This window comes from Trachemys scripta, chromosome 2, assembly GCF_013100865.1.
Source record: "Trachemys scripta elegans isolate TJP31775 chromosome 2, CAS_Tse_1.0, whole genome shotgun sequence".
NCBI classification, from domain to species: Eukaryota; Metazoa; Chordata; order Testudines; family Emydidae; genus Trachemys; species Trachemys scripta.
In genome coordinates, this window is record NC_048299.1 from 6,691,764 (window position 1) to 6,715,469 (window position 23,706).

Consider the following 23,706-nt stretch of genomic DNA (forward strand, 5'->3'; position numbering starts at 1 on the left):
AGTTCTCCATCTAGTAACTGGAATGAGGCCAACATGGGACTTTCCCAAGGTCTGGCCCTAGGAAGATTCATTTTTGAATACCGACATATCTCTGGGATCGGTTCAAAGTTAATTTTGCTCAGAGAACTCAACCAAGGGAAGGCGTAAAGTCAAAGAGTACTTGAAGGAAACTTCAGAATTGAAGACAGCCTCTTTTGAATATAATGGAATCAGTTGCCATTGTCATTACAAGTTGGCAGTATACATTCTATGATAGTGACTTTGGGGGTATTTTTAAAAAGCAGGCGCTACCTTTCCCACAACATCAGTGTCTGGTTATGTTAACAGGTACTTGATTTGGGGTTAAATAAAAGCCCCTGTTTTTTTTTCTCTCTTTCCTTTTAGCCCTCCCAGTTCTTTTCAAAAGGGAGCTCAAGGACAAGGAAGTGGAAGAAGGAGCTACAGTAAAACTCCGGTGTGAGCTGACAAAGCCCACGGCTTCTGTGCAATGGAGAAAAGGCACCATGGACCTCTTTCCATGTGCCAAATACGAAATGAAATTAGAGGGTCTCGTAGCTGAACTTGTGATCCATAACACAGAACCAGAAGACACATCTGATTACACCTGTGATACTGGAGATCAACAGAGCACAGCCAACCTCAGAGTGAATGGTTAGCATCACCCCAAATGGGGCGCAGTTTAAAAACATGGATCAGTGACATGTTAGAGAAATTACTCTTAATTTTTTTGTGAATACATCAAATTAGAAATAAGTTGAATGAGAGAAAAGCAGATACAAAACCACGAATCGGAATGCACAAAAGTGGATTATGGAGGGACATTTTTAGAATGCCTGTTAGGGTGCATAATTCACTGCATATAAGTAGGCTGACCAGATGTCCCGTTTTTAAAGGGACAGTCCCAGTTTTGGGGACTTTTTCTTATATAGGCTCCTATTACCCCCCCATCCCCTATCCCAGTTTTTTCACAGTTGCTATCTGGTAATCCTACATATAAGTGACCTCCTTGTGTCCCTCAAGTATTAACAATTGTAAGAAAATATGAGGACTCCATGATTTTAACAAATGTTAATTCTTCAGATTTGGTAGTTTGGGTTATTTTCTAGTCCAGTGCAGCAATAGAATCATTATGCATAAACAAGTTATAGAAGCACTTTGATTACCTACTGATTTTCATCTTTACTAAACTGCAGTGAAAATCATGAACACTATGAGCCTTTAAACAAAACAAAAACAAAGTGGGTGGCTAGCCATATAATTAACTAGCCTCCCAACAGTTCCGTGACAGTTGTCCAAGTAGTTGGATGGAATTTGTTCTAGTGCAATAGTGCTTCATCTTCTGCAAGGGATTATTGTTGAGAGTCTAAGGATTTTGGAAAGAGAGTGGTGCAACAGAACGTGTGTTTAAGGCCTGATTCTCCTCTTTCTCAAGTTGGTGTAAATCAGGAGTAACTCCATTAAAGTCAATGGAGTTACACTGGTGTTAGTAAGAAGAGTATACTCTGTATTTAGAATGAATGCTAATAGTGCATCCTGACTCCTAATGCTATCTTCTACATCACAAGAAGGCTCATAATAGAGCTCCTTCTGATAAAGAAACTCTGAATTTGTGTGGGATAAAAGCTTTAGGGAAATTGCACTGAGCTTGCCTTTCTTTATGTATTGGGAACACAAGTGGTTTATTTACCTCTGACATTATTAAATGCATATTTGTTCTGCAGCATGAGGCCCCAAGCAGCCAGGCTCCTTGTGTTGGAGTGTATCTGGGTTGATCTTTCGACATACAAACACATAGCTAATGGATTGTCTATTGGCTGTTCTTGACTCCACAGCTATTAAACCTCTGTTCAAGCAACAGCTAAAGAATGAGGAAGTAGAAGAGGGAGGAATGGTCAAGCTACGCTGTGAGGTCACAATAACTAATGCTATAGTAGAGTGGAGGAAAGATGGCAGGTTGCTTCAGTCAAGTTCCAAGTATGGAATCAGACAAGATGGTACCATTCATGAGTTATGTATTCAACACCTGGAGCCTAACGACACCGGCGAGTATTCCTGCATTGCTGGGGATGAGACGACCTCTGCAATGCTGACTGTGAAAGGTAAGAGCCTTTTACTGCGGGGTTACTTTTCAGGACAAGATGGTGAGATTTCACAAATCAGAATAGTTACTGCATATAATACAGTTTTTCATCTTTAAAGGATGACTGAAAGAGTTGTCACAAGGTAATACCAGATCTTCGGGTCTCATGGCAATTGAGTATGGCAAGTGTGAAGTTACTGAAGTGTTGCTACGGGAGACAGGGTTTTCTTGTGGGTTCATCCAAGACTATGGAACGAACTCCCACAGTATCTAAAAACTACCTCCCACCTCACTACTTTCCATGCCAAGTTCGAGTCAAGCTTCTTTGACATTGCTTTCAATAATATAAACACATAGTCTGGAAAGAGAAGACTGAGAGGACATGATAACAGTTTTCAAGTGCATAAAAGGTTGTTACAAGGAGGAGGGAGAAAAATTGTTCTTCTTAACCTCAGAGGATAGGACAAGAAGCAATGGGCTTAAATTGCAGCAAGGACGGTTTAGGCTGGACATTAGGAAAAACTTCCTAACGGTTAAGCACTGGAATAAATTGCCTAGGGAGGTTGTGGAATCTCCATCATTGTGGATTTTTAAGAGCAGGTTGGACAAACACCTGTCAGGGATGGTCTAGATCAGTGGTCCCCAATGTGGTGCCCACGGACGCCATGGCGCCCGCTGGGGCATCTATGTGCACCTGCCTACTGACAAGGGAGCGCCCCGCCGCTGAGAAGTGCGGCCGCCGGACAAACAGCCGCCAAAATGCCGCCGAGAAGCAGCAATGTCAAGAAGCATCGCTGCCGAAATGCCGCTGCTTCTTGGCGGCATTTCATCGGCGACGCCTCTTGATGACGCTGCTCCTTGGCGGCATTTCGGCAGCTGCTTGTCCGGCAGCCGCGCTCCTTGGCGGCATTTTGGCAGCTAGTCGTCAGGCGCCCGCCACACTGAAAGGTTGGGGACCACTGGTCTAGATAATGCTTAGTCCTGCCTTGAGTGCAGGGGACTGGACTAGATGACCTCTCGAGGTCCCTTCCAGTTCTATGATTCTATGATAGCACATGGTGCGCTATTTTAAAAGACACACAAACAATTTTATCCTTGGAGAGAGGAAGAGAGAGAGAACCACATGCGAAAGATGTTAGCCATGTCACCTAATGCACCTAGAAAGTGCTCAGATACCAATGTGATGGACATGTTATAAGAACCGACATAAAACAGAACAGTTTTCTAGAATTGTGATGAGCCACTCTTGTGTTTTTGGTCCATGTGCGGCCATTTATCCTTTCACTAATGGACATTGCAACATTTGTAGAGCCTGATGTGACCATAGTCAGTGGCCTGAAGAACGTGGTGGTGTTTGAAGAGGAAGATGCTATGTTTCAGTGCCAGGTTTCTCATGATCACGCAAGGGATGTGGAGTGGAAGCTACAGGACGTCGCTCTGCAGAGCAATGAAATGAATGAGATCTCTGTTGAAAAAGGCAAGATTCACACACTTAGACTGAGGAAAGTCACCCAGCAGGATACTGGCACCATCACTTTCAGAGTGGGGCCCTGTGTGTCTACAGCAGAGCTCACAGTAAAAGGTAACAAGATCCATGGCCTGGGTGAGAATCTGGTGTGGGTGGAGTGCAGCTTCTCAAGGTGTCATCCATATACCGTAATGGAACTACTGTTATCAAATGAGATTACCAAGGATGATTAGGATCAGGATTTTGATGGAACCGTCTTCTCTCCATTTCTTAGTGCCATTCTCTCCCTGACTGCCCCTTCATAGCTGCAAAGAACTTTGCACTTGCAAACTCAAACCGTATTCCCTTCCTGCACTTATTAACCATGACATTGAGCCAGCCAAAATACTGATTAATGCTTCATTACATAGGGTTACCATATTTCCACAATCAAAAAAGAGGACACTGCGGGAGGGTGGGGGGGAGCCCCGCTCTAGCCCTGTCCCCATCCACTCCCTCCCACTTCCCACCCCCTGACTGCCCCCCTCAGAACCCCCAACCCCTCCCTGCTTCTTGTCCCCTGACTGCCCCCTCCTGAGAACCCTCCACCCTAACTGCCCCCCTAGGACCCTACCTATCCCCTGACTGCCCCGACCCTTATGGGTGGCAGGCTTGTAGAAATTTTGGTGGTGCCCAGAACCCGCCCCCCCACCTGCCTAAGGCTCTGGGAGGGGGGTTGGATGGGGGGGAGGAGGTCTGAGGTGCAGGTCCTGGGCTGGGGATTAGGGTGCAGGAGGGGTGCAGGCTCTGGGATGGAGTTTGGGTGCTGGGTGCAGGCTCCAGGCTGGGGCAGAGGGTGGGTGTGCAGGAGGGGGTGAGGGGTGCAGGCTCTGGGATGGAGTTTGGGAGCAGGAGGGGCGGTGCAAAGGGAGGGGGAGGGGGGTTGGGAGGGAGTTTGGGGATAGGAGGGGGTGCAGGGGTGAGGGCTGTGGGTCTGAGGATGCGGGGTTCATGATGGAGGAGGGGGCTCAGGGCTTGGGCAGAGGATTAGGGTGTGGGGGGATGAGGGCTCTGGCTGGGGATGAGGGGTTCATGATGCAGGAGGAGGCTCAGGGCTGGGGCAGAGGATTAGGGTGTGGGGGGATGAGGGCTGGGGAATGAGGGGTTTGGGGCATTGGAGAGGCTCAGGGCTAGGGTGAAAGGGCAGGGTAAGGGCAGCCTGCCTTGCCATTAGTGGATGGGGGGCACTAGGACCCTGGGGCAGCAGACAGCAGTTGCTGGGAGCAGGGCTCTGCATAGGAATGTGCTACTCTGGCAGCACAAGCAGGCACGGGAGAGGTGCGCGCTGCTTTCTTTCAGGCAGAGACGGGGGGGGACCCATGGGATGGGACGCACGAAGGGGGGGTGGCAGGTGGAGGCCGGGGCCCGCTCCAGGCAGGGCCGGGGAAGAGACCCAGCTCCAAATATTGCTGGAGCTCGGGCACCACAAAAGAATATAACCCGCCACCCCCCCCCATCCCATATTCACACCCCCACCCCCAAACAGACCCCCGGGACTCCCACGCCCCATCCAACCACTCCCCGCCCCCTGACAGGATCCCCAGAACACCCGACCCATCCAACCCCCTCTGCTCCCTGCCTGCCTCGACCCCTCTCCATACCCCCCCCCCCCCCCCCGCCCCCCCCCCCCCAGACTCCCCTTATCATGCTCATGCCAGTCAGATGCTGGCTCCTCCACGTAGAGGCAAAACACGCCTCCCCCGCAGAGTGTTGAGGCAGCAGGGGAAGGGCTCTAGTTGCTGGAGGCCAATGGGAGCAGCTCAATCAGGCCTAGCCGCCCAATCAGCCACGCCGCTCTCTGCATGGAAGGGAGGGAGGTAGGGTGACCAGACGTCCCGATTTTATCGGGACTATCCCGATATTTGCTTGTTTGTCCCGTGTCCCGACCAATGTGCGGTCGGGACACTGGACAAACAAGCAATTTTGCCCTCCCGGAAGGGCTCTTGCCCCCCCCCCCCGACTCAGCCCCCTCCATACCCCATTGGCTCCCTCCCCAAATCGCCGCCCTGGCCCCGCCTCTTCCCCATGCATGTGGCACTCCTCCTCCCTTCCAGGCTTGCTGCTGTAATGGCGGGGCAAGCCTGGAGGGAGGGGGTGGTGTCTGGCTTCCAGTTCCTGGAGCTGGTGAGTAGGGGCACTGGGAGGTAGAGGGGGGGCTCCGGACCCCAGCAGCGGCGGGGGAGAGCGGCTCGGGGCCGCACGAGTGGCCATGTAAAGTTTATCGGCTTGGACAGGATCCCGGCCGGCTCCCCGCCCCGCGCCAGCATGTCGCGCTGGCCGCCACAGGCCAGGTAAGGAGCCGAGTCGCCCTCTTCCCCCCCCGCCCTGGTTCCCCCGCTGGGCCCCCCCCCCGTGCGTCCTGATATCCCCCTTTCTCCCCCCCCCCGTCCCGATATTTCCCGTCAGTGATCTGGTCACCCTAGAGGGAGGGAGGGGAAGGGGAAAAATCCCGGACCTTTTAACCTTGTTACCAATTCCTCCCAAATGGCTATTTAAAGACGAAAAAGCCGGACATGTCCGGGGAAATACGGACGGATGGTAACCCTACATTACAATATGATATTTTAAGAGATGCTGTCAAGTAGCTTAGGTCCAAAATGCAGGCTTTTGCTTCAAAAATAGTCTTACAAAACTTTCATAGAAGTTAAAACACTTTTTAGCATTTAAACATTCCATTGCATCATTTGCACGCCAGTTATTATGGGGACATAGCATTGTAAGAGGCTCAGAGCGGAGTGGTTGACAATGTACTGTCAAAGGCATAATCTTGAAAACTAGACTAGAGTAATTACAAGCTCCTGCAATTCCATCCTCCATATATTTATAATTTCAGTACCGCTTCCAGTCTTTAAGGAGATTCTAAAGAACACAGAATTAGAGGAGGATGCTACAGCTGCCCTGGAGTGCGAGGTCTCTCAGCCCAATGTATCAGTGGAGTGGAGGAAGGGCTCCCAGGTGATTTCTCCAAGCTCCAAATATGAAATCAAGCAAGAGGGGACAATCCATACGTTAAAGATTTATAATTTAAAGCCAGAAGATTCGGGCAAATACACTTGTGATAACAAAAATCAGCAAACCACAGCCACTTTAACTGTCAAAGGTAGGTTTTTGAATATTTTTTAAATGACATATTTGTTCAAGTTAACAAGCACAGTCCTACTGCTATCAGATGCACTGGGCCAGATCTTCAGCTGATCCTTTGAATTCAGGGGAGCTAATTTGATTTACATCTGCTGAGGTTCTAGTCCCCTGGTTTTAGTAGTTACGTTAAATGCTTTTTATGTATAGTCCAAGATACTGATTTATTTCCATTGGATGTTGCATATGACCGTGGTAATGGCCCTATAATGAATGCTGTCTGTGAATATTACTAAACAGTTATGGATATTTGTTACTGTGTATGTATATCTGCTTTCATATCTTATTTGGTACTATCATAACTTTTAAAGTGAGGGACTAGCAGATACTGGCTACAGAGCTAGTTTTACTCTGAGTAAATGTTTGCAAACTACTCCAGTACATCTCTGTCAATGAACTTCATTCCTGAGTTGAGAGTCCCCCTTGTAGTCCAGCTCTGGGCCTCAACCCTGTTCACAGCTTCATAGATTTTAAGGCCAGAAGGGACCATCTAGTCTGACTGCTTGTATAACACTGGTCATAGAATTTCACCGTCACGCTCTGTTGAGCCCAGTGATGATTCTGTCACCTCAGTCCTGACATTCAGAGTTCTCTATTGCATTGGCCTTAGTCAATATACACCAAAAAAAGGATCCTGCAAGGTAAGATCATGGTGCTGACGCTGCTCTCTCTTACACCAGTGTAAATCAAGAACTCCACTGAAGTCAATAGAATTACACAGATGTAAAAAATGATGAATAGTTTTAGCTATACACTGGGAGTCAATGGGAGATGCCGGAGATCAGCACTAGTGAAAGTCAGACCTGAGGTGTCTAATGTGGACCCCCAAACATTGAAACACCCCAGATTAGGGAATTCTTTTGAAGTAACTGACCTAAATGGCTTGTCTGTGCTCACTTAGTAAAACACTGATAGACTAAGGGTACGTCTATACTTACCCGCTGGTTCGATGGCAAGGAATCGATCTTCTGGGATCGTTTTATCGCGTCTTGTCTAGACGTGATAAATCGATCCCGGAAGTGCTCGCCATTGATGCCGGTAATCCTGCTCCACGAGAGGAGTAGGCGGAGTCGACGGGGGAGCCTGCCTGCCGTGTGTGGACCCGCGGTAAGTACCTTTAAGTTTGAACTAAGATACTTCGACTTCAGCTACGTTATTCACGTAGCTGAAGTTGCGTATCTTAGTTCGAACTGGGGGCTTAGTGTAGACCAGCCCTAAGATTAGAAACCAGATAATCTGATTCTCATCCACCTGTCTACGCCACTAAACTACAGTGCCACAAAGGCCAATCATCTAAACTCTTAATGTTTCCCCTTCTTAAAATAGAAATAATATTTCAGTGGGAAATTTTCCATATCCAGATTGCAATATTATTATTATGATTTTGGGCCAAGAATGAGTAACACATACCATTTTGACTCAAATTTATGATATGGAATCCTAGAAATGTAGGGTTGGAAGGGGCCTCAAGCGGTCATCCAGACCAGACCCCTGCACTAAGGTAGGACCAAGTATACCCAGACGATCCCTGACAAGTGTTGGTCTAACCTGTTCTTAAATATATCCAGTGATGGAGATTCCACAACCTCCTTTGGAAGCATATTCCAGTACTTAACTACCTGTATATTTAGGGTAGGTCTACACAGCTATTAAACGCCTGCGGCTGGCCCTGGTCAACTGACTCGGGCTTGTGGGACTCGGGCGGCAGGGCTGTAAAATTGCTGTGTAGATGTTCAAGCAAGGGCTGGAGCCCAAGCTCTAGGACCTCAGCAATGGGGGAGGGTCCCAGAGTCCAGGCTCCAGTGTATATCTAAAGCTATTAACAGCGATCATATCGTTTTTACATCTGTGTAATTCTACTGACTTCAGTGGAGTTCTTGATTTACATTGGTGTAAGAGAGAGCAGCATAACCTCCATTATCTTAGTGTCACCCACAAATTTTATAACCATAGTCTCCACTCCATTATCCATGTCATTAATGAAAATATTGAATAGTACCAGACCCAGGACTGATCCCTTTGGGAGCTCACTAGATACGTCCTCCCAGTTTGACAGCAAACCATTGATAACTACTCTTTGAGTATGGTCTTTCAACCAGTTGTGCATCCACTTTATAGTACTTTCATCGGGGCCACATTTCCCTAGTTTGCTTATGAGAATGCTATCTGAAACTATATCAAAAGCCTTACTAAAATCAAGATATATCATGTGTACTGCTTCCCCCCATTCACTTGGCCAGTAACTCTCTCAAAGAAGGAAATTAGGTTGGTTTGGCAGGATTTGTTCTTGACAAATCCATGTTGGCTGTGACTTATTACTCTATTATTATCTTCTAGGTGCTTACAAATTGATTGTTTAATAATTTGCTCCAGTATCTTTCCAGGTATCAAAGTTAGGCTGGCTTGTCTCTAGTTGACTGTGTATTCTTCGTTCCTTTTTTTTAAAAGATAGGTACTATGTTCGCCTTTTCCAGTCCTCTGGGACCTCATCTATCCTCCATGAGTTCGGCCAGAGGTTTCCAAGTTGTGCGGCGTGCCCCACTAGGGGGGGTGCGGAGGAATGTTTGGGGGAGGCATGGTTGGGGCCTGGACCAGCCCCATGTAGCACCACCCAGCTCCTCTTCTGGTCTTGGCTGCCAGCCCCGTGCCTGGGACTCCAGCTGCGGGCCAAGTCTCTGGTCCCAGCTCTTTAACCTGTTCTTTCCCTATTCTGACTTTTGTGTTCTTTCCCCATTATTGTTAATGTTATTTGTGTTAAGTATCTGGTCACAATTAACTTTTTCAATGGAGCCTGAAGCAAAAAAGGCGTTAAACACCTCAGCCTTTTTGGTTTCAGAGTACCAGCCATGTTAGTCTGTATCCGTAAAAAGAACAGGAGTACTTGTGGCACCTTAGAGACTAACAAGTTTATTAGAGCATAAGCTTTCGTGGACTACAGCCCACTTCTTCGGTATGCATCCGAAGAAGTGGGCTGTAGTCCACGAAAGCTTATGCTCTAATAAATTTGTTAGTCTCTAAGGTGCCACAAGTACTCCTGTTCTTTTTAGCCTTTTTGGTGTCATCCATTATTAGCTTTCTTTCCCCACTAAGTAATGGACCTTCAACTTTTCTTCTTGTCTGTCTTGCCTCTCATGTATTTATAGAATCTCTTCTTAGTGCCTTTTATATCCCTTGCTAGGTGTAATTCATTTTGTGCCTTAGTCTTCCTGATTTTGTGCATACTTTTACTATACTTTTGTATTCATCCTTTGCAATTTGTCTATGCTTCCACTTTTTGTAGGATTCCTTAATGATTTCAGGTTTCAGAGTGGTAACCGTGTTAGTCTGTATCAGCAAAAAGAACAGGAGTACTTGTGGCATCTTAGAGACTAACACATTTATTTGGGCATAAGCTTTCGTGGGCTTCATCCGTTGAAGTGGGTTTTAGCCCATGAAAGCTTATGCCCAAATAAATTTGTGTGTCTCTAAGGTGCCACAAGTACTCCTCATTCATCTTTTTTTTTATGATTTCAAATCATTATAGAACTCCTGATACAGCCATATTGGCTTCTTGTTATTCTTCCTATTTTTCCTTCTTATCGGGATAGTTTGCTATTGTGCCTGTATTATTTTACCTTTAATATTAGATATGCTACGACAAAGAATCAGTCACAAAGTTCAAGAGAAATGAAATGTTTTCAATTTCACATGGAAATTTTCCCTGTGAAAAGTGTTCACCAGTTTTGCCCGACTATAATGTTGACTCCACAATCCAAGTGTTGCTTGTGATACCAAGCAAATCCAAATGCAGTTGTACTGTGAGTAGATGTACTGAATGGCATGATACTTGACCCTATTTTTTTGTCTATGGAACGCAGCCATTCCAGCACTTTTTGAACAAAAACTCCAGAACCAAGAAGCCGAGGAGGGCTCTACCGTCACCCTACACGCTGAGCTCTCCAAACCCAATGCCCCAGTGAAATGGAGAAAGGGTTCAGTCTTGCTCCAAGCTAGTGCCAAGTATGAGATGAGACAGAAGGGATCTACCGTGGAACTCCTAATTCATGACTTACAGCTGAAAGACTTTGGAGACTACACTTGTGATTCCGGTGATGAGCAGACTACAGCATCCTTGTTGGTAAAAGGTGACAGAAACATTATTTCTCCTTTCAGAGGGGTAGCCGTGTTAGTCTGTATCAGCAAAAACAACGAGAAGTCCTTGTGGCACCTTAGAGACTAACAAATTTATTTGGGCATAAGCTTTCGTGGGCTAGAACCCACTTCATCAGATGCATTGAGTGGAAAATACAGTAGGCAGGTATAAATACACAGCACATGAAAAGATGGGAGTTGCACTGACCCCCCACTCAGTACGCCATCTCCCATCTTTTCATGCGCTGTGTATTTATACCTGCCTCTGTATTTTCCACTCCATGCATCTGATGAAGTGGGTTTTAGCCCATGAAAGCTTATGCCCAAATACATTTGTGAGTCTCTAAGGTGCCACAAGGATTCCTTGTTGTTTTTGCTATTATTTCTCCTTGTAGCTATTTCTAGTTTAGTTTAAATGTAGCAGTCATATTACTGGGATGGAAGACCAATGAATTATGAATCATGTTAACCAAGGAATGCTGCTACCTGTCCAGTGATCATGTGGTCACCAAAAGCTTTGGTGGTGTGATAAGACTGACAGTGATTGAGATAGAGCAGACAGACAGTCTTATGGATCTAGCTAGACACCAATCCAGGTGGCGCTCGATCTGCAAGGAGGCTACATCCCTTTGGGATTTTCCTGAATGATGGATAAGAATAAAGGTATCAGTGCTCCACATGATACTAGGCTCAGGGACACTGGGCCAGTGAGCCCAGTCCCCCTGAGCCGAAAGCTGTTAAGTGTCATGCGTTTCTCATGACACTTTCACTTGCAGGCCCCACTCCACACCACATGCTAGCCTGCCTGCCTGCAGTCCAGCGGGGTTCCCGTGCATCCAGTTGTGCTGCAGGCAGAGAGATGGCATACACACTCAGAACCATATTTCCCGCCCATGCGAATCTCCACTTTCACTGTGGAGCCACTAGGGCATAATAACAGGCTGAACCAAGACTTTGGAGCTGAGCCCCCAAACTTTGTGCTGTTCCAAACCAAAACCCGAAAGCCCATCTCTAAATCATACAGATGTACCCCCATCTGTGCTCTAAATCAATACAAATCATTCTAGTTCTCCTTTCTTTGTGGAGTCTGGTTTTCAAAGCTGGGCAGATTAAAGGAAGATACCCATTTCCTCGTTGTGCATTCAAATAAAAAAAACCCAAAATCCCTAGTTGAGGCATCTGAGTTCCACCTTGGGCACCCAAATGGAGAATTAGGTGTCAAACTTCAGTGCTCAGATTTTAAAATGGGCTCCTGCTACTGGGAATTGTGAGATGCTGCTAAGGTCATCCTTGATTTCAGCTGGAGCTGTTGGGATTTAGCACCTCTGAAAATCAAGCAGTCTACATTTGTTCCCCATGTGGGTTTTTAAAAACGTGTTTTGCAACGTGAGCTAAAGGAATGTCTTACAGGGTGCCATGATTCCATGTAAACTCCACTTAGACCTACCGGTCTATGAAGGGTTTCAAGAGATTGCTGCGAATGGTGATGTGAAATGAATTAGCACGTTGTGCCTGAGGGTGTGTAATTCTGGTGAGGAAAAGGGTCAAAATGTTCACAACTGTATATGACAAATAGAAGCCCAGCTGTAAAAGCAGGGGAAAATTCATATCAGAAAGTCAGAAAGACAATCACTAATGAAGTGTAAATGTGTTTCCCTGTTTATCTTGGTTTAGCTTTGCCAGTGCTTTTTATACAACCACTCCAGAGCCAGCAAGCAGAAGAGGGTGGCGCCATCACCCTGAGCTGTGAGCTCTCTAAACCCAATGCCCCTGTGCAATGGAAGAAAGCGGGGAAAGTTCTGCAACCAAGTGACAAGTACAAGATGAATCAAGATGGCCCTACAACTGAGCTGACAATCCATAACGTGAATGAAGCTGATGCTGGGGAATATACCTGTGATACAGGAGACCAAAAAACCACAGCAGCGGTATATGTGAAAGGTAGGACTTGAACTCTCTTTTGATCAATACCGTTGGAAGTATCTGAACTGTGTTTAAAATCATGATCCTGGCACCATGACAAAATAGAGTTCTACAGCAACGTAGTGGGAAATCCCACTATACATGGTCCTGTGCCCAGTAGAATAAAGAGGACTTTGGCCAGTGATTTTAGTGGGTGCAGGGCCTTTAGGGATTCTAGGGATTCACATTAATATTACTTAGCTATAATGTGTAATCTTCTTGTTAGAAATATTTGTATATTATATGTACAATATTGTTTTAAGTACCCAGAATCCTTTGGGCATGAGTTGCCTTACAAATAATAATATAATAATTATGTCTAAAAATGGGGTAAGATGCTTGAAAATGGATTTAAAACAATTGTGACTTTTTTTTTATCAAAGAACCAGCAGCAAGCATAGTGGAGGTGCTAAAGGACGTCACCTTAAATGAAGGAGAAGATGCAGTGTTCAAGTGCAAGGTGTCTCGGGAGAAAGCTCGGGACGTGCACTGGTACCTGGGTGGCGTACCACTCCAGCCCAATGAAATGAACGAGATCACAGTTCAAGGGAAGCTTCACACTTTGACCCTGAGGCGGGTGACCCTAGAAGATTCTGGTTCTGTCAGTATCAGAGTGGGGCAACATACCTCAGAGGCACAGTTAACAGTCCAAGGTAAGTAAACAACCTCTTTGAGATAATTATTGCTTCAGTTCTATAAGAGGTTTGGTTGTTTTTTAATTCTGTGTACAGTCACCATCAGAACCAAGCACTTTTCTATAAACCTCCCACTTACGATGGCTTTGGATACTACTCACTCTTTCTTTTACAGGCTGTACAAAGCCTTTCATGCAATGGTACAAAATAAAAAATAATCTTAAGGGTTGGTCAGCAAAATGTGCCACCGTGTTTGTTTTTCTGTTTTGTCATTTCACAGTGCAAATATAGGAGGCAGTTCTGATTTCAGTTATGCCAGTTTTACACTGATGTAAGTGTAAGAATTGGATCCATTACTATTTGTGTTTTTTTTCCTCCAAATCTTCTGTTTCATAGCGTTTGATTGTGATGTCACAGCACGTTGGTGTAAAATCATGCTAGGTCATCAGAATCCGGGCCATTGTATGGTCTCCTCCCGTTCACTCCTCTCTTTCCTCTACACCCAAATCCATGCTTCATGAGACAAGACACTAGAAAATGTACTGTAGGGAACAATCTTTAATAGGAAGGGCGAGGGACTTTTATCATACTTCATGGGTTCACTATCTTTTTCATAGCACGGACCACATCCAAACCGACATATTGTCTTGTGGAAACCTCCTCTTCAGTTCACAATAGTATAACATTACTGCGGCAACTAGAGCAAGTGCTTATATGGAAAATCAATATTAGGAAAGTTATTTAATTTAAAATTTTAGCTTCTTTTCTTGCAATCCAGCAGGAGGCAACAAGTAGAGGCGTTAGAATCATAGATGTGTAGATTTTAAGGCCAGAAGGGACCATTAGATCATCTGATCTGACCTCCTGTATAACACAGGCCGAGAATTCCACCCAGTTACTCATATATTGAGCCTAATAACTTGTGTGGAACTAAAACATACCTTCCAAAAAGGTAAATCTTGATTTGAAGACTTTAAGAGATGGAGAATCTACCACTTCTCTTGGCAATTTATTTCAATGGTTAATCACCCTCACTGTTAAATTTGTGCCTTATTCCCAGTTTGAATTTGTCTGGTTTTAACTTCTAGCTATTCATTCGTGTGAAGCCTTTCTTGCATACATTAAAGAGCATTTTAGCACCAGGCATTTTCTCACGGTGAAGGTATTTATACACTCTAATCAAGTCAACTCTCGATTTTCTTTTTGATAACCTAAACAGATTGAGCTCTTGAAGTCTTTTGTTGAAAAGTGTTTTTTTTCCAGTCCTTGAATCATTTTGGGGGTTCTTCTCTGCGCCCTCTCCAATTTTTCAACATCACTTTTTAAAACATGGACACTGGAACTAGACACAGTTTTCCAGTATTGGTTGCACCAATCCCTAAATCCTTTTCAGAGTCGCTGCTTTCCAGGATACAGATCCCTGTTCTGTAGGTATGACCTTACATTTAGCTGTTTTAAAATGTGATCCTATGTGTGGCAACATGAAATCTGAGAATTAAATCTTGAGCTGCTGTGCATTTCTTATAATAACCTGTATTAAAGAGTTTCCTATCTACATGCCTGATTATTCGTGTGCAAAATGCTTTTATTCCCCTTTCTACAGTTGCTCCGGCCATATTTGTAAAGTTGCTCGAGAACCAGGAACTGCAGGAGAGTGACACTGCAAAACTACAGTGTGAGCTATCCAAGCCTAACATCCCAGTGGAATGGAAGAAAGCTTCGTCTGTGATCAAGTCCAGTATGAAGTTTGAAATCAAGAAGGAAGGGAATGTACATACTCTGATCATCCATGATTTAAAACCTGAGGACTCAGGGGAGTATAGCTGTAATACAGTCAACAGGAAGACCACTGCCAGACTAGATGTTAAAGGTGAGATGGTGTCTCCAGAGTGCCATGCTCTGAAGCCATTCATAAAATGCTATTTTTTTATGTCTGCAGGTGTTTGTGCTCTGGGATCGCTCCTCTAACATTCAAGGATTTCATTTTTGGGGGGGAAAAACAATCTTGTCTTTAGTAATTGAGATATGTGGTTTCTGAAAAATGGGAATTTTTCATAAGAAAAATTTGCTGAAATTTTTGGTTTTCTGTTGGGAAAATCTAAACTAAATATTTCATTTCAGGTTGGGTCACCATTAAACTGCATCTGCCTAATGTGCTGTGGTGCCTCATGGGAGTTGTAGTTTAGGTGCATCGTGTTCCCATTCTCTCCTATGGGCTCGGCTCCCTAGCTGGACTACATCTCCCATGATCTCCCCTCTAATGTAGTGCATGATGAGTCACAAGACCCCAGTGAATCATGGGACCTGTAGTCAAGCCAGAGACCCAGTCAATAAGGAAGAATGAGGGCACCAAATAGCATGGCACCTTAGACAGGTGCAGTTTGATGCTGACATGACTTGAAACAAAACATGTTGATTTCAGAATGTCAAAACATTTCATTCTGGTTGAAAATGTCAAAATGAACATTTTTATATTTCCAAGTCAGTTTTTTTCAGAATTTTCTGTTGCACACAAGTCCCTGTTTTGATTTTGCACTCCAATTCTGGATGAAAACAAATGTTGAAATATCAGAATTTGCCACTGGGCAGAAATTCTGATCTTTGCTCAGCTCTAGTAATTCTTCATCTGCAGTGGTAGAGATTATTGAATGTATGTGCAATCAGCAACCTTACCTTAAAAATGGACTACATTTAGAATCACAGCATTACTCATTAAAAATTAGCCTCTTGTAAGTACTGTAAATGAAAAGATGGTTTGTTGAACAATGTTAGTCTCCTTTTTTTAAAAAGTGGTTAAAACTGTCTTGTGTTTCAGATAAGTAGAGGTCCACTCCAAAATGCCCCTGGGTCTTATTTTGCTTATCACCCCAAATGTGACTGACAAAACGTTGCAAACCAAATTTAGCTAGTAGAGATTTGACTAATAGAGATGGGTCAAAACTGGAGCGACTTGTTCAGACCTCACTACCCAAACTTTTGGGGTTCAGATAAATTGAATCTGGATTTGAATCAGACATGCTTCTGATTTTTACAGAACTGAAACCTGACCAATATTATGTAAAACCAACCCCACCTCGGTTTCCCATTGGAATCCCTTCATCGTTTTTAATGATTTATGAAGGTATTAAATTATCCCCCAGTACAAACTACTTTACAAAACTTTATTACCAACTAGCAACAAATAGTTGCTTTACCAGAGAACTATCAACAATTCCGACATGACTATAGGCCAGGTTCTAGCCTTGCTTGCATTCCTACACCCTGACTGGGAGTAAATGCTGGCAGAATTTGGCCTATTATCTTCAGGAATTCCATTATTGTTCAAGCTGTTATCCGTTCATTTTTTCACAAAACAATCTCCTCTCTTGTTTTGCTTCAATCACGCTGTCAGCCCTACCTGTGCTTTTCAAACGTTGGCTCCAAAATGAGGAAGTCGAGGAAGGGTGTACGGCCGCACTGCGCTGCGAGCTGACAAAACCGAGTGCTCCAGTTGAATGGAGGAAAGGAGATGTGGTGTTGCAGTCAAGTGACAAGTATGAGCTTAGGCAAGAGGAGACTTTTGTTGAGCTGTTTATTTATGACGTGGAACTTCAGGATGCTGGGGAGTACACATGTGATTCAGGAGATCAACAAACCACTGCGGCACTGCTAGTAAAAGGTAGGAAAAGGCTTGATTTGTGGTAAATAGTCCTAAAGGCCCTGGCTGTCCTCCAAAATTGGTAAAATGGAAGTTTTACTGATGAATTAGCTTTAACGTTTATCAGCCAGCGAATCGCATTTTAATATAACAATGATACAGTGTATCACTACACACTTATTTGTACCTGGTGGACCAAACTTTTTAAAAAACCACTTCTATTCTTGCACTTGCATTTTCAATCTCACAACCAGATGCTGGAACAAAATTGCAGATGCTGTTGACTATAGGCATAAACTATAGCTTTTATGAAATTGAGATTTGCTGACCGTTACTACGTGTCATTAGCCGAGATAAGAGTATTTCCCTATACTTAGAATGGGGGAATATTGCTGCATATGACATACTGCTGTATGTTAATAGTTAGCAAATATTGACTTAGAAATGGCAACCAGTATGCCTAATTGTACCTGTATAACCCGGTGTCACGCTCTGTTTCCCTCTAGTGGCTAAGCCATTAGAGGTTTATGAGTTTACTACTGGCTTTAAGCTGACAGCTCCAGAAGTGCTGGATATCTGTTACTGATGACCCACCCAGGGGTGTTGCATTACCCATGCAATTCAGATAGTTAGATGTCCAAATACTATCATTTGCACCTGCATCTTTGCCTACAATCAGCTATAAGCACACAAAATTGTGGGTGTGAAAGTAGCGGCCAAAGAGAGGCCCCTTAAAAAGCCATCATTCATAGCAGCCCTGCACTGAGCTGCAATGATCTACTGTTATTGTTTTGTCAGTGACCAGTGTCTATGGGGCTTTGGCCATAGTGCAACTTGAAGGACTATAGTGGGATAGCATTTCCGGTTTTCCATCTCTCTGAACCACACCCAGCAACTACCCAGAGAGAGGTTACCAGAAGGGGAGCTGTGATGAATGGAATGGTGCAGTAAACCTCAGTAATTCACACTTGAGCATTCTCACTACAGTAGTTACTTCTCCACTGCAGTACTACCCGTGCTTTTTAAAGAAGAACTGCATAACGTAGAGGCAGAAGAACGAGGAACAGCTGTCCTGCAGTGTGAGATCTCCAAACCTGATGCCCTGGTGGAGTGGAGGAAAGGAGCGCTGGTACTTCAGCCCAGTGCCAAGTATGAGATGCGTCAGAATGGCACCAATGTGGAGTTAATTATTCATGACTTGGAGGTAGAGGACTGCGGACCCTACACCTGTAGCACTGGGTATGAGATGACCACAGGCTCTGTGTACGTGCAAGGTAAGAATAAATCATTTCAAATTACCTCTCATTTCTGGTTGAATTCAAACAGGTGGTTCTTCAGTCAACAGGCCAGATTTAGTCCTGGTGTAAGTAGGTGCAACTCCACCAATTTCTGGCTTGATTTCAGTGATGTTGCACACTTTTATACCAAGCGTGAATATGGACCAATATTTATAATATAATGGAGTTCAAAGACAATGACCATACTGTCTGTAAAATGGTATAACATCACCTGCTTAAATAACTATTTGCTTAGAGTGACTGCTATGAAGATATTGAATACCATGTTGTTAATTATTATTATAGTTATTTTATAGCGTTGTAAGTATACACAGTACTTAAATCACAGGGAAGATCCCTGGCATAAAGAGTTTGCAATATCAGTGCAGACGACACCCTACAGGACACCAAATCATGAATGGATCACAAAATTCTTAGCCTGTCCTCATGTTGAAATAGTATGTCTGAACAAACCCACTATGTTTGTCGGCAAGTGCATTGTTTATCTGAATGAGCGTGACAAGTTTATTTATGCAGGACAATTTGAATGTAGTTCACAGAATCTGTGAATCTAAGAACTGTACTTTAGATCAGTTCTGCGGAAGGAACGTGCATTTGTGTGTCCTTTGTTTTCCCTTGGTGTACCCGTTTTCTTGCTCTGTTATACAGAAGAGGAAGCAGAGATAGTTTGTGGTTTAAAGAACACGGATGTCTTTGCGGGTGAGTCGGCCACCTTCACCTGCGAGCTCTCGCGCCTGGGGGTGCAGAATGTACAGTGGTGGCTCGATGGATCTCCCCTTCAGAACAGCGCTGTCAATGAAATCACTGTGCGAGATGGAAAAATCCACACTTTGACCCTAAAGAACCTGGGGTCCGATGATTCGGGGATTGTGACTTTCAGAGCTGGGTCCCTCATATCTTCAGCTAAATTATTAATCAAAGGTATTTTGCTTAGAAAGATGCAGATGTCCATCCCCCAAATTACTCTCTATACTAGCGCTCCTGCCGTCTGGTTACCCGTACGAAATTCCTCCAAAATACTGTTGTGTTATTAGTATTCTGTCAGTGGCATAATATTTTCATAACTAGCGGACTCTAGGAGAGGGCCCAGGCTTGCAACATTTACTCATGCAAGTTGTCCATATTCATGCACATAGACCTGTTGGTTTCAACAGACATATTTCTGTGAATAAGGATGACTCAAGTGAGTAAGGGTTGTAGGATCAGGCCTGTGGCTTTTACCGGGCAGCACAGTCAGGATTTATTCAAACTCTGGAAACAGATGGTGAGGATTTAGTCTTACCCTTGTGGTACCTGGGTCTTGTGTCCTCCCCAGGACTATACAAGAATGATATTACCATAAATACCACCCACTCGCATTAATGGGTGGGAGAACTTGATGAGGCCAGTGATGAAAGGGGGACAGCCCCAGCAGCAAGGGTGGGAGACACTCGCCAATAGACAGTAGATAGCTCTCCACCCCCCGTGAGGCTCTGGCACCCATTGGCCAGCCAGGAGAGAGGATTGCTGATTGGCCAGCATTCCTCAGCACCCATTATTTAACCTGGTGTGGGGGCCATGTGGAGCATCTTTCAGCTCCGTTCCAGCAGCCCACCCTACCCACTCAAACTTGGAATGGGAACCTGGCCTGGCAGATGCTGTGGGTCTAACCGATCGCCTGTTTAGGGGGTCAGGAAGGAATTTTTCTCCCATAGGCCAACGGATGTAAGACCAGGGAGTTTTTTGCCTTCCTTGCAGCATGTTCAAGCCACAGTGGATGAAGTAGGAACCTTTAGTACCTAGCTGAGGTACTGGAGTGGTGGTGTTTATTCGTCGCAATTTGCGATTGGTTTCTAGTGTGATTAAAAGGATAAAATGAACAGTTCCCAGAGGTAAAAGACCTGGGATTTTGGTGATGGGCCTTGGGCTCATGTGATAGGGAGAGACCTTGCTGCCCTTGCAAGCTGAGATCCCCACCCTGCTTTACCCTGTCGAGGAGGGGAGGGTGCTAGGATTCAATGAGCTGAGTCCTGGGGGGCAGGCTGAGGAGAGCTTACTGCACATTATGAGTTATATGGTAGAAAGCCCTGTAACCCCTGCGCTGGAACCAATTAAACGCCTGGTATAGGAGAGTGTGGGGGATGGATGGACAACACCCCTCCCCCGCCTTAAATGTTAATAGAAGTTGCAGCCTGCGGCTTAATTCCATGCATGTGTCTGTCCTCATTTTGCCACTGTCCACATCAATACCGTATAACCGTCGCCCTGCTACTGCTCCACGAGACACGCAGACGCAAATATTGGGCCTGATTCATCACTGTGTGGCTGGAGTGCTGACACAGCCTAACTCCATCAAAATCGACGCCAGCGAGCTCTTGTGCATGGGAATGCAGAACAAGTCGTGGTGCCTGGATGGAATAACACAGGCATAAAATTGCAGTAACACAATGATGACTTGGACCCATTCATTTGTTACCGATGTCCTGCTGGTTGGTACTGTACTGAGAATGTTTTGTTGCTGTTTGTTTTAGATTTGGGGAAGGTAGCCAGGAACTGCAAATAAAGCTGAGCTCCAGACTTTACAATAAAGAAATCCCCTGCACATATACCTCCTTTCAAGAGCTCGGGAAAAGCTGTGATTTTGCTTTTGTACTGAGACAAAAATAATTTTTTTCTTTCTTGTATTATTGGGAGGGAGTCACATACCAGGAGGCGTAGAAGGTTAGCTACTCTTTCCATTAAAATACTCCTCTTTGTTGGGTAGCTGTGTCCTTTAACTAAAACAGGAGTAGTCAGAGACGTGTAATCGCAATCTGAAACTACCATCCATTTTCGGTTACACCATCAACTCCTAAGCAGCAAGAATGGCTTCAGGACCTGCCATCGCATTTCTCATGAGGGGAGCTGTGCCATTAAAAGCCATGATAGAGCCCTTAGGGAACAGAACTGAGCCTAGCAGGGGGAATTCAGTAGACATCTCTGGGCTGCCTTTGCATGCCAAAGCGTGCATATCATTTCCATTAACATCAGGGAAATGCACACATTGTTGAGAGGAGCATTTTCTCACAGGTCCAGTTTAGCTGATTTTAGCTAGGCTGCAATGAATTCTGCTTCTTAAGATGAGGGCTACTTCTGGTCGCGACCTTCAATGACTATTAGTTCTTTAACCTAATTGATTATATAACTTCACACCTACAAAGTCCTTTGTAGCATAGCTGTGCTTCCAGGGAGAAGGGCTTTGCTGAGAGGCTGCTGTTTCAATCGCCATTCTGATTTTTGGTCAAATATATACAATAAATATCGCCTGCAAATACGCTGATGGAGGGGGAATACAAAGTAGCATGTGGGAGGATGCCCCATGCCTGCTTTTGAAGCTTGCAAAATCTTTGGTTTGATTTTGTTTTCTTTACTGTATTGTATTACGCCTATAATGATAGCAGCAATCTTCAACAGTGGTATTTTAAAAGAAAGTAAAGACCGTGAAAATTCAAAAGCAGCGGCATGGGTATCGCCTTTCTCAGTGGGAGCCATCAGCTACCAGGACCATTCGCAGGATTTCTTGGGTTCCTCAGTTCAAGATTTCAATGAGCCATGGGTACTAATGTTATCTACAGTAGAACCTCACTTACGAACACCTCGGGAATGGAGGTTGTCCGTAGCACTGAAATGTTCGTAACTCTGAACAAATCGTTATGGGTGTTCTTTCAAGTTTACAACTGAACAGTGACTTCATACAGCTTTGAAACTTTATGATGCAGAAGAAAAATGCTGGTTTTGACCATCTTAATTTAAATGAAACAAGCACAGAAACTGTTTCCTTACCTTGTCAAATCTATTTTTTTTAAACTTTCTCTTTAATTATTTAGTAGTTTATGTTTAACACAGTACTATACAGTATTTGCCTTTTTTTTTTTTTTTTTTTTGGTCTCTGCTGCTGTCTGATTGCATACTTCCAGTTCCAAATGAGGTGTGTGGTTGACCGGTCAGTTTGTAACTCTGGTGTTCATAACTCTGAGGTTCTTCTGTAATTACATGATTGACTTTACAAATCAACTAGTTAGATGGCTATATGCAATCATTTGTGCCTGTAATTGTCTGTTTTAAACACAGATAGACACACGATTAGTCAAAAACCGGGCACTTATCTTCTATGGAGTGCCCTCCTCGTGATATTTTGGAAGGTCCAGAATAGGGTTCCCCACCTGTAGCGCCATGCTTGCCTTACTGCCTGTGGGTTTCTGACAGGCTTTATGACCAGTGGTAAGCCGAAATGCCTAATGTAATTGTACGTTTCATTTCAAGTAGCTTTCACGGTTTGTTCACATAGAGAAAGGCTCCTATGAACTTTCAGACAGACCTAGGTATCACTGGTGCAGTTTTCCTTTGGGCATCTAAAGTATCATAGTAAAGGCACCGTCATATCACAGCCTGTTGGAAGCTATAGGTTCGTCATTGGAAAATTCCTAGCCAGATTTAATCAGATGAACATATAGCCACACTGGGGTTCATTTTTAGCACAGACTTACCAGTTTAATTGGAGTCACCCAGCTAAACCCTCACCAATCTTGCTGAATATGTTCTCTCTGATGTTTCTGTTTTTGTTTAAGTCACTCAACCGTCTTCTCAAGGCAGCTCACCCATCCCACTTCACTATCTCCACCCCTGACAGATTCTGAGAAGCCCTGACATACTCGAGAGAGAGCCACCAGCAGTGCTCCTTGGTGGAACGAGGGCTACTGTGATATGTGTCGTTGTGGGGAGGAAATGATGGCAATGGAGAGCATCCTAGCGGATGAAAAATAGCCTTCAAGAATCTTAGTATAAGTCTTAGTTATTTAGGCTAAACCAGTGGTTCTCAAACTATGGGGCAAATGTGTCAAGGGAGGTGTGAGCTGTGTGATTTTATTTAAGAACTCTTTCAGCCCCGGGTGACTGGGGCTCGTGCAGAAGGGCCGTGCACACCCGGGAGACAGGAATAAAGGGGACAGCTGGAACCCTGGAGCTGATAGCTGGAGCCACACCACCTGAGCTCGGGCTCTCCATCCCCTCCACTCAATCCCTCACCTGGGGTGGCAGCAGCAGCGCAGAAGTAAGGGTGGCAATGGGACACTAAGTCTGCTGTGAAAAGTGATATTGACAAATATCGCTTTTCACGCTGCCACCGTTACTTCTGTGCAGTGCTGCCTTCAGAGCTGGGCGCCCGGCCAGCAGCCGCTGCTCTCCGCTCTGCCTTCAGAGCTGGGTGGCAGTATATGTACTTGTGGGGTGGGGGGAGGGAACACGTAAACGACTACAGACACAAAGAAGGGGGGCCCGATCAAATAAGTTTGAGAACCACT

General features: G+C 44.8%; 1 protein-coding gene across 20 annotated transcripts in view; it reads left to right on the forward strand.

The window, feature by feature from the left end:
- The window catches only part of OBSCN (obscurin, cytoskeletal calmodulin and titin-interacting RhoGEF), a 296,265-nt gene that overhangs the window by 153,505 nt on the left and 119,054 nt on the right, over positions 1 to 23,706 (forward strand). For 18 of the 20 annotated variants that reach the window (XM_034759817.1, XM_034759797.1, XM_034759802.1 and 15 more), the window contains 11 exons: positions 385 to 651; positions 1,833 to 2,099; positions 3,390 to 3,662; positions 6,421 to 6,687; positions 10,583 to 10,849; positions 12,531 to 12,797; positions 13,202 to 13,471; positions 15,057 to 15,323; positions 16,845 to 17,111; positions 18,098 to 18,364; positions 19,037 to 19,309. In XM_034759817.1, the coding sequence (XP_034615708.1) occupies positions 385 to 651; positions 1,833 to 2,099; positions 3,390 to 3,662; positions 6,421 to 6,687; positions 10,583 to 10,849; positions 12,531 to 12,797; positions 13,202 to 13,471; positions 15,057 to 15,323; positions 16,845 to 17,111; positions 18,098 to 18,364; positions 19,037 to 19,309 (2,952 nt within the window). The remainder of the gene's footprint in view (positions 1 to 384; positions 652 to 1,832; positions 2,100 to 3,389; positions 3,663 to 6,420; positions 6,688 to 10,582; positions 10,850 to 12,530; positions 12,798 to 13,201; positions 13,472 to 15,056; positions 15,324 to 16,844; positions 17,112 to 18,097; positions 18,365 to 19,036; positions 19,310 to 23,706) is intronic. The other 2 variants (XM_034759809.1, XM_034759814.1) reach the window with 1 other exon arrangement.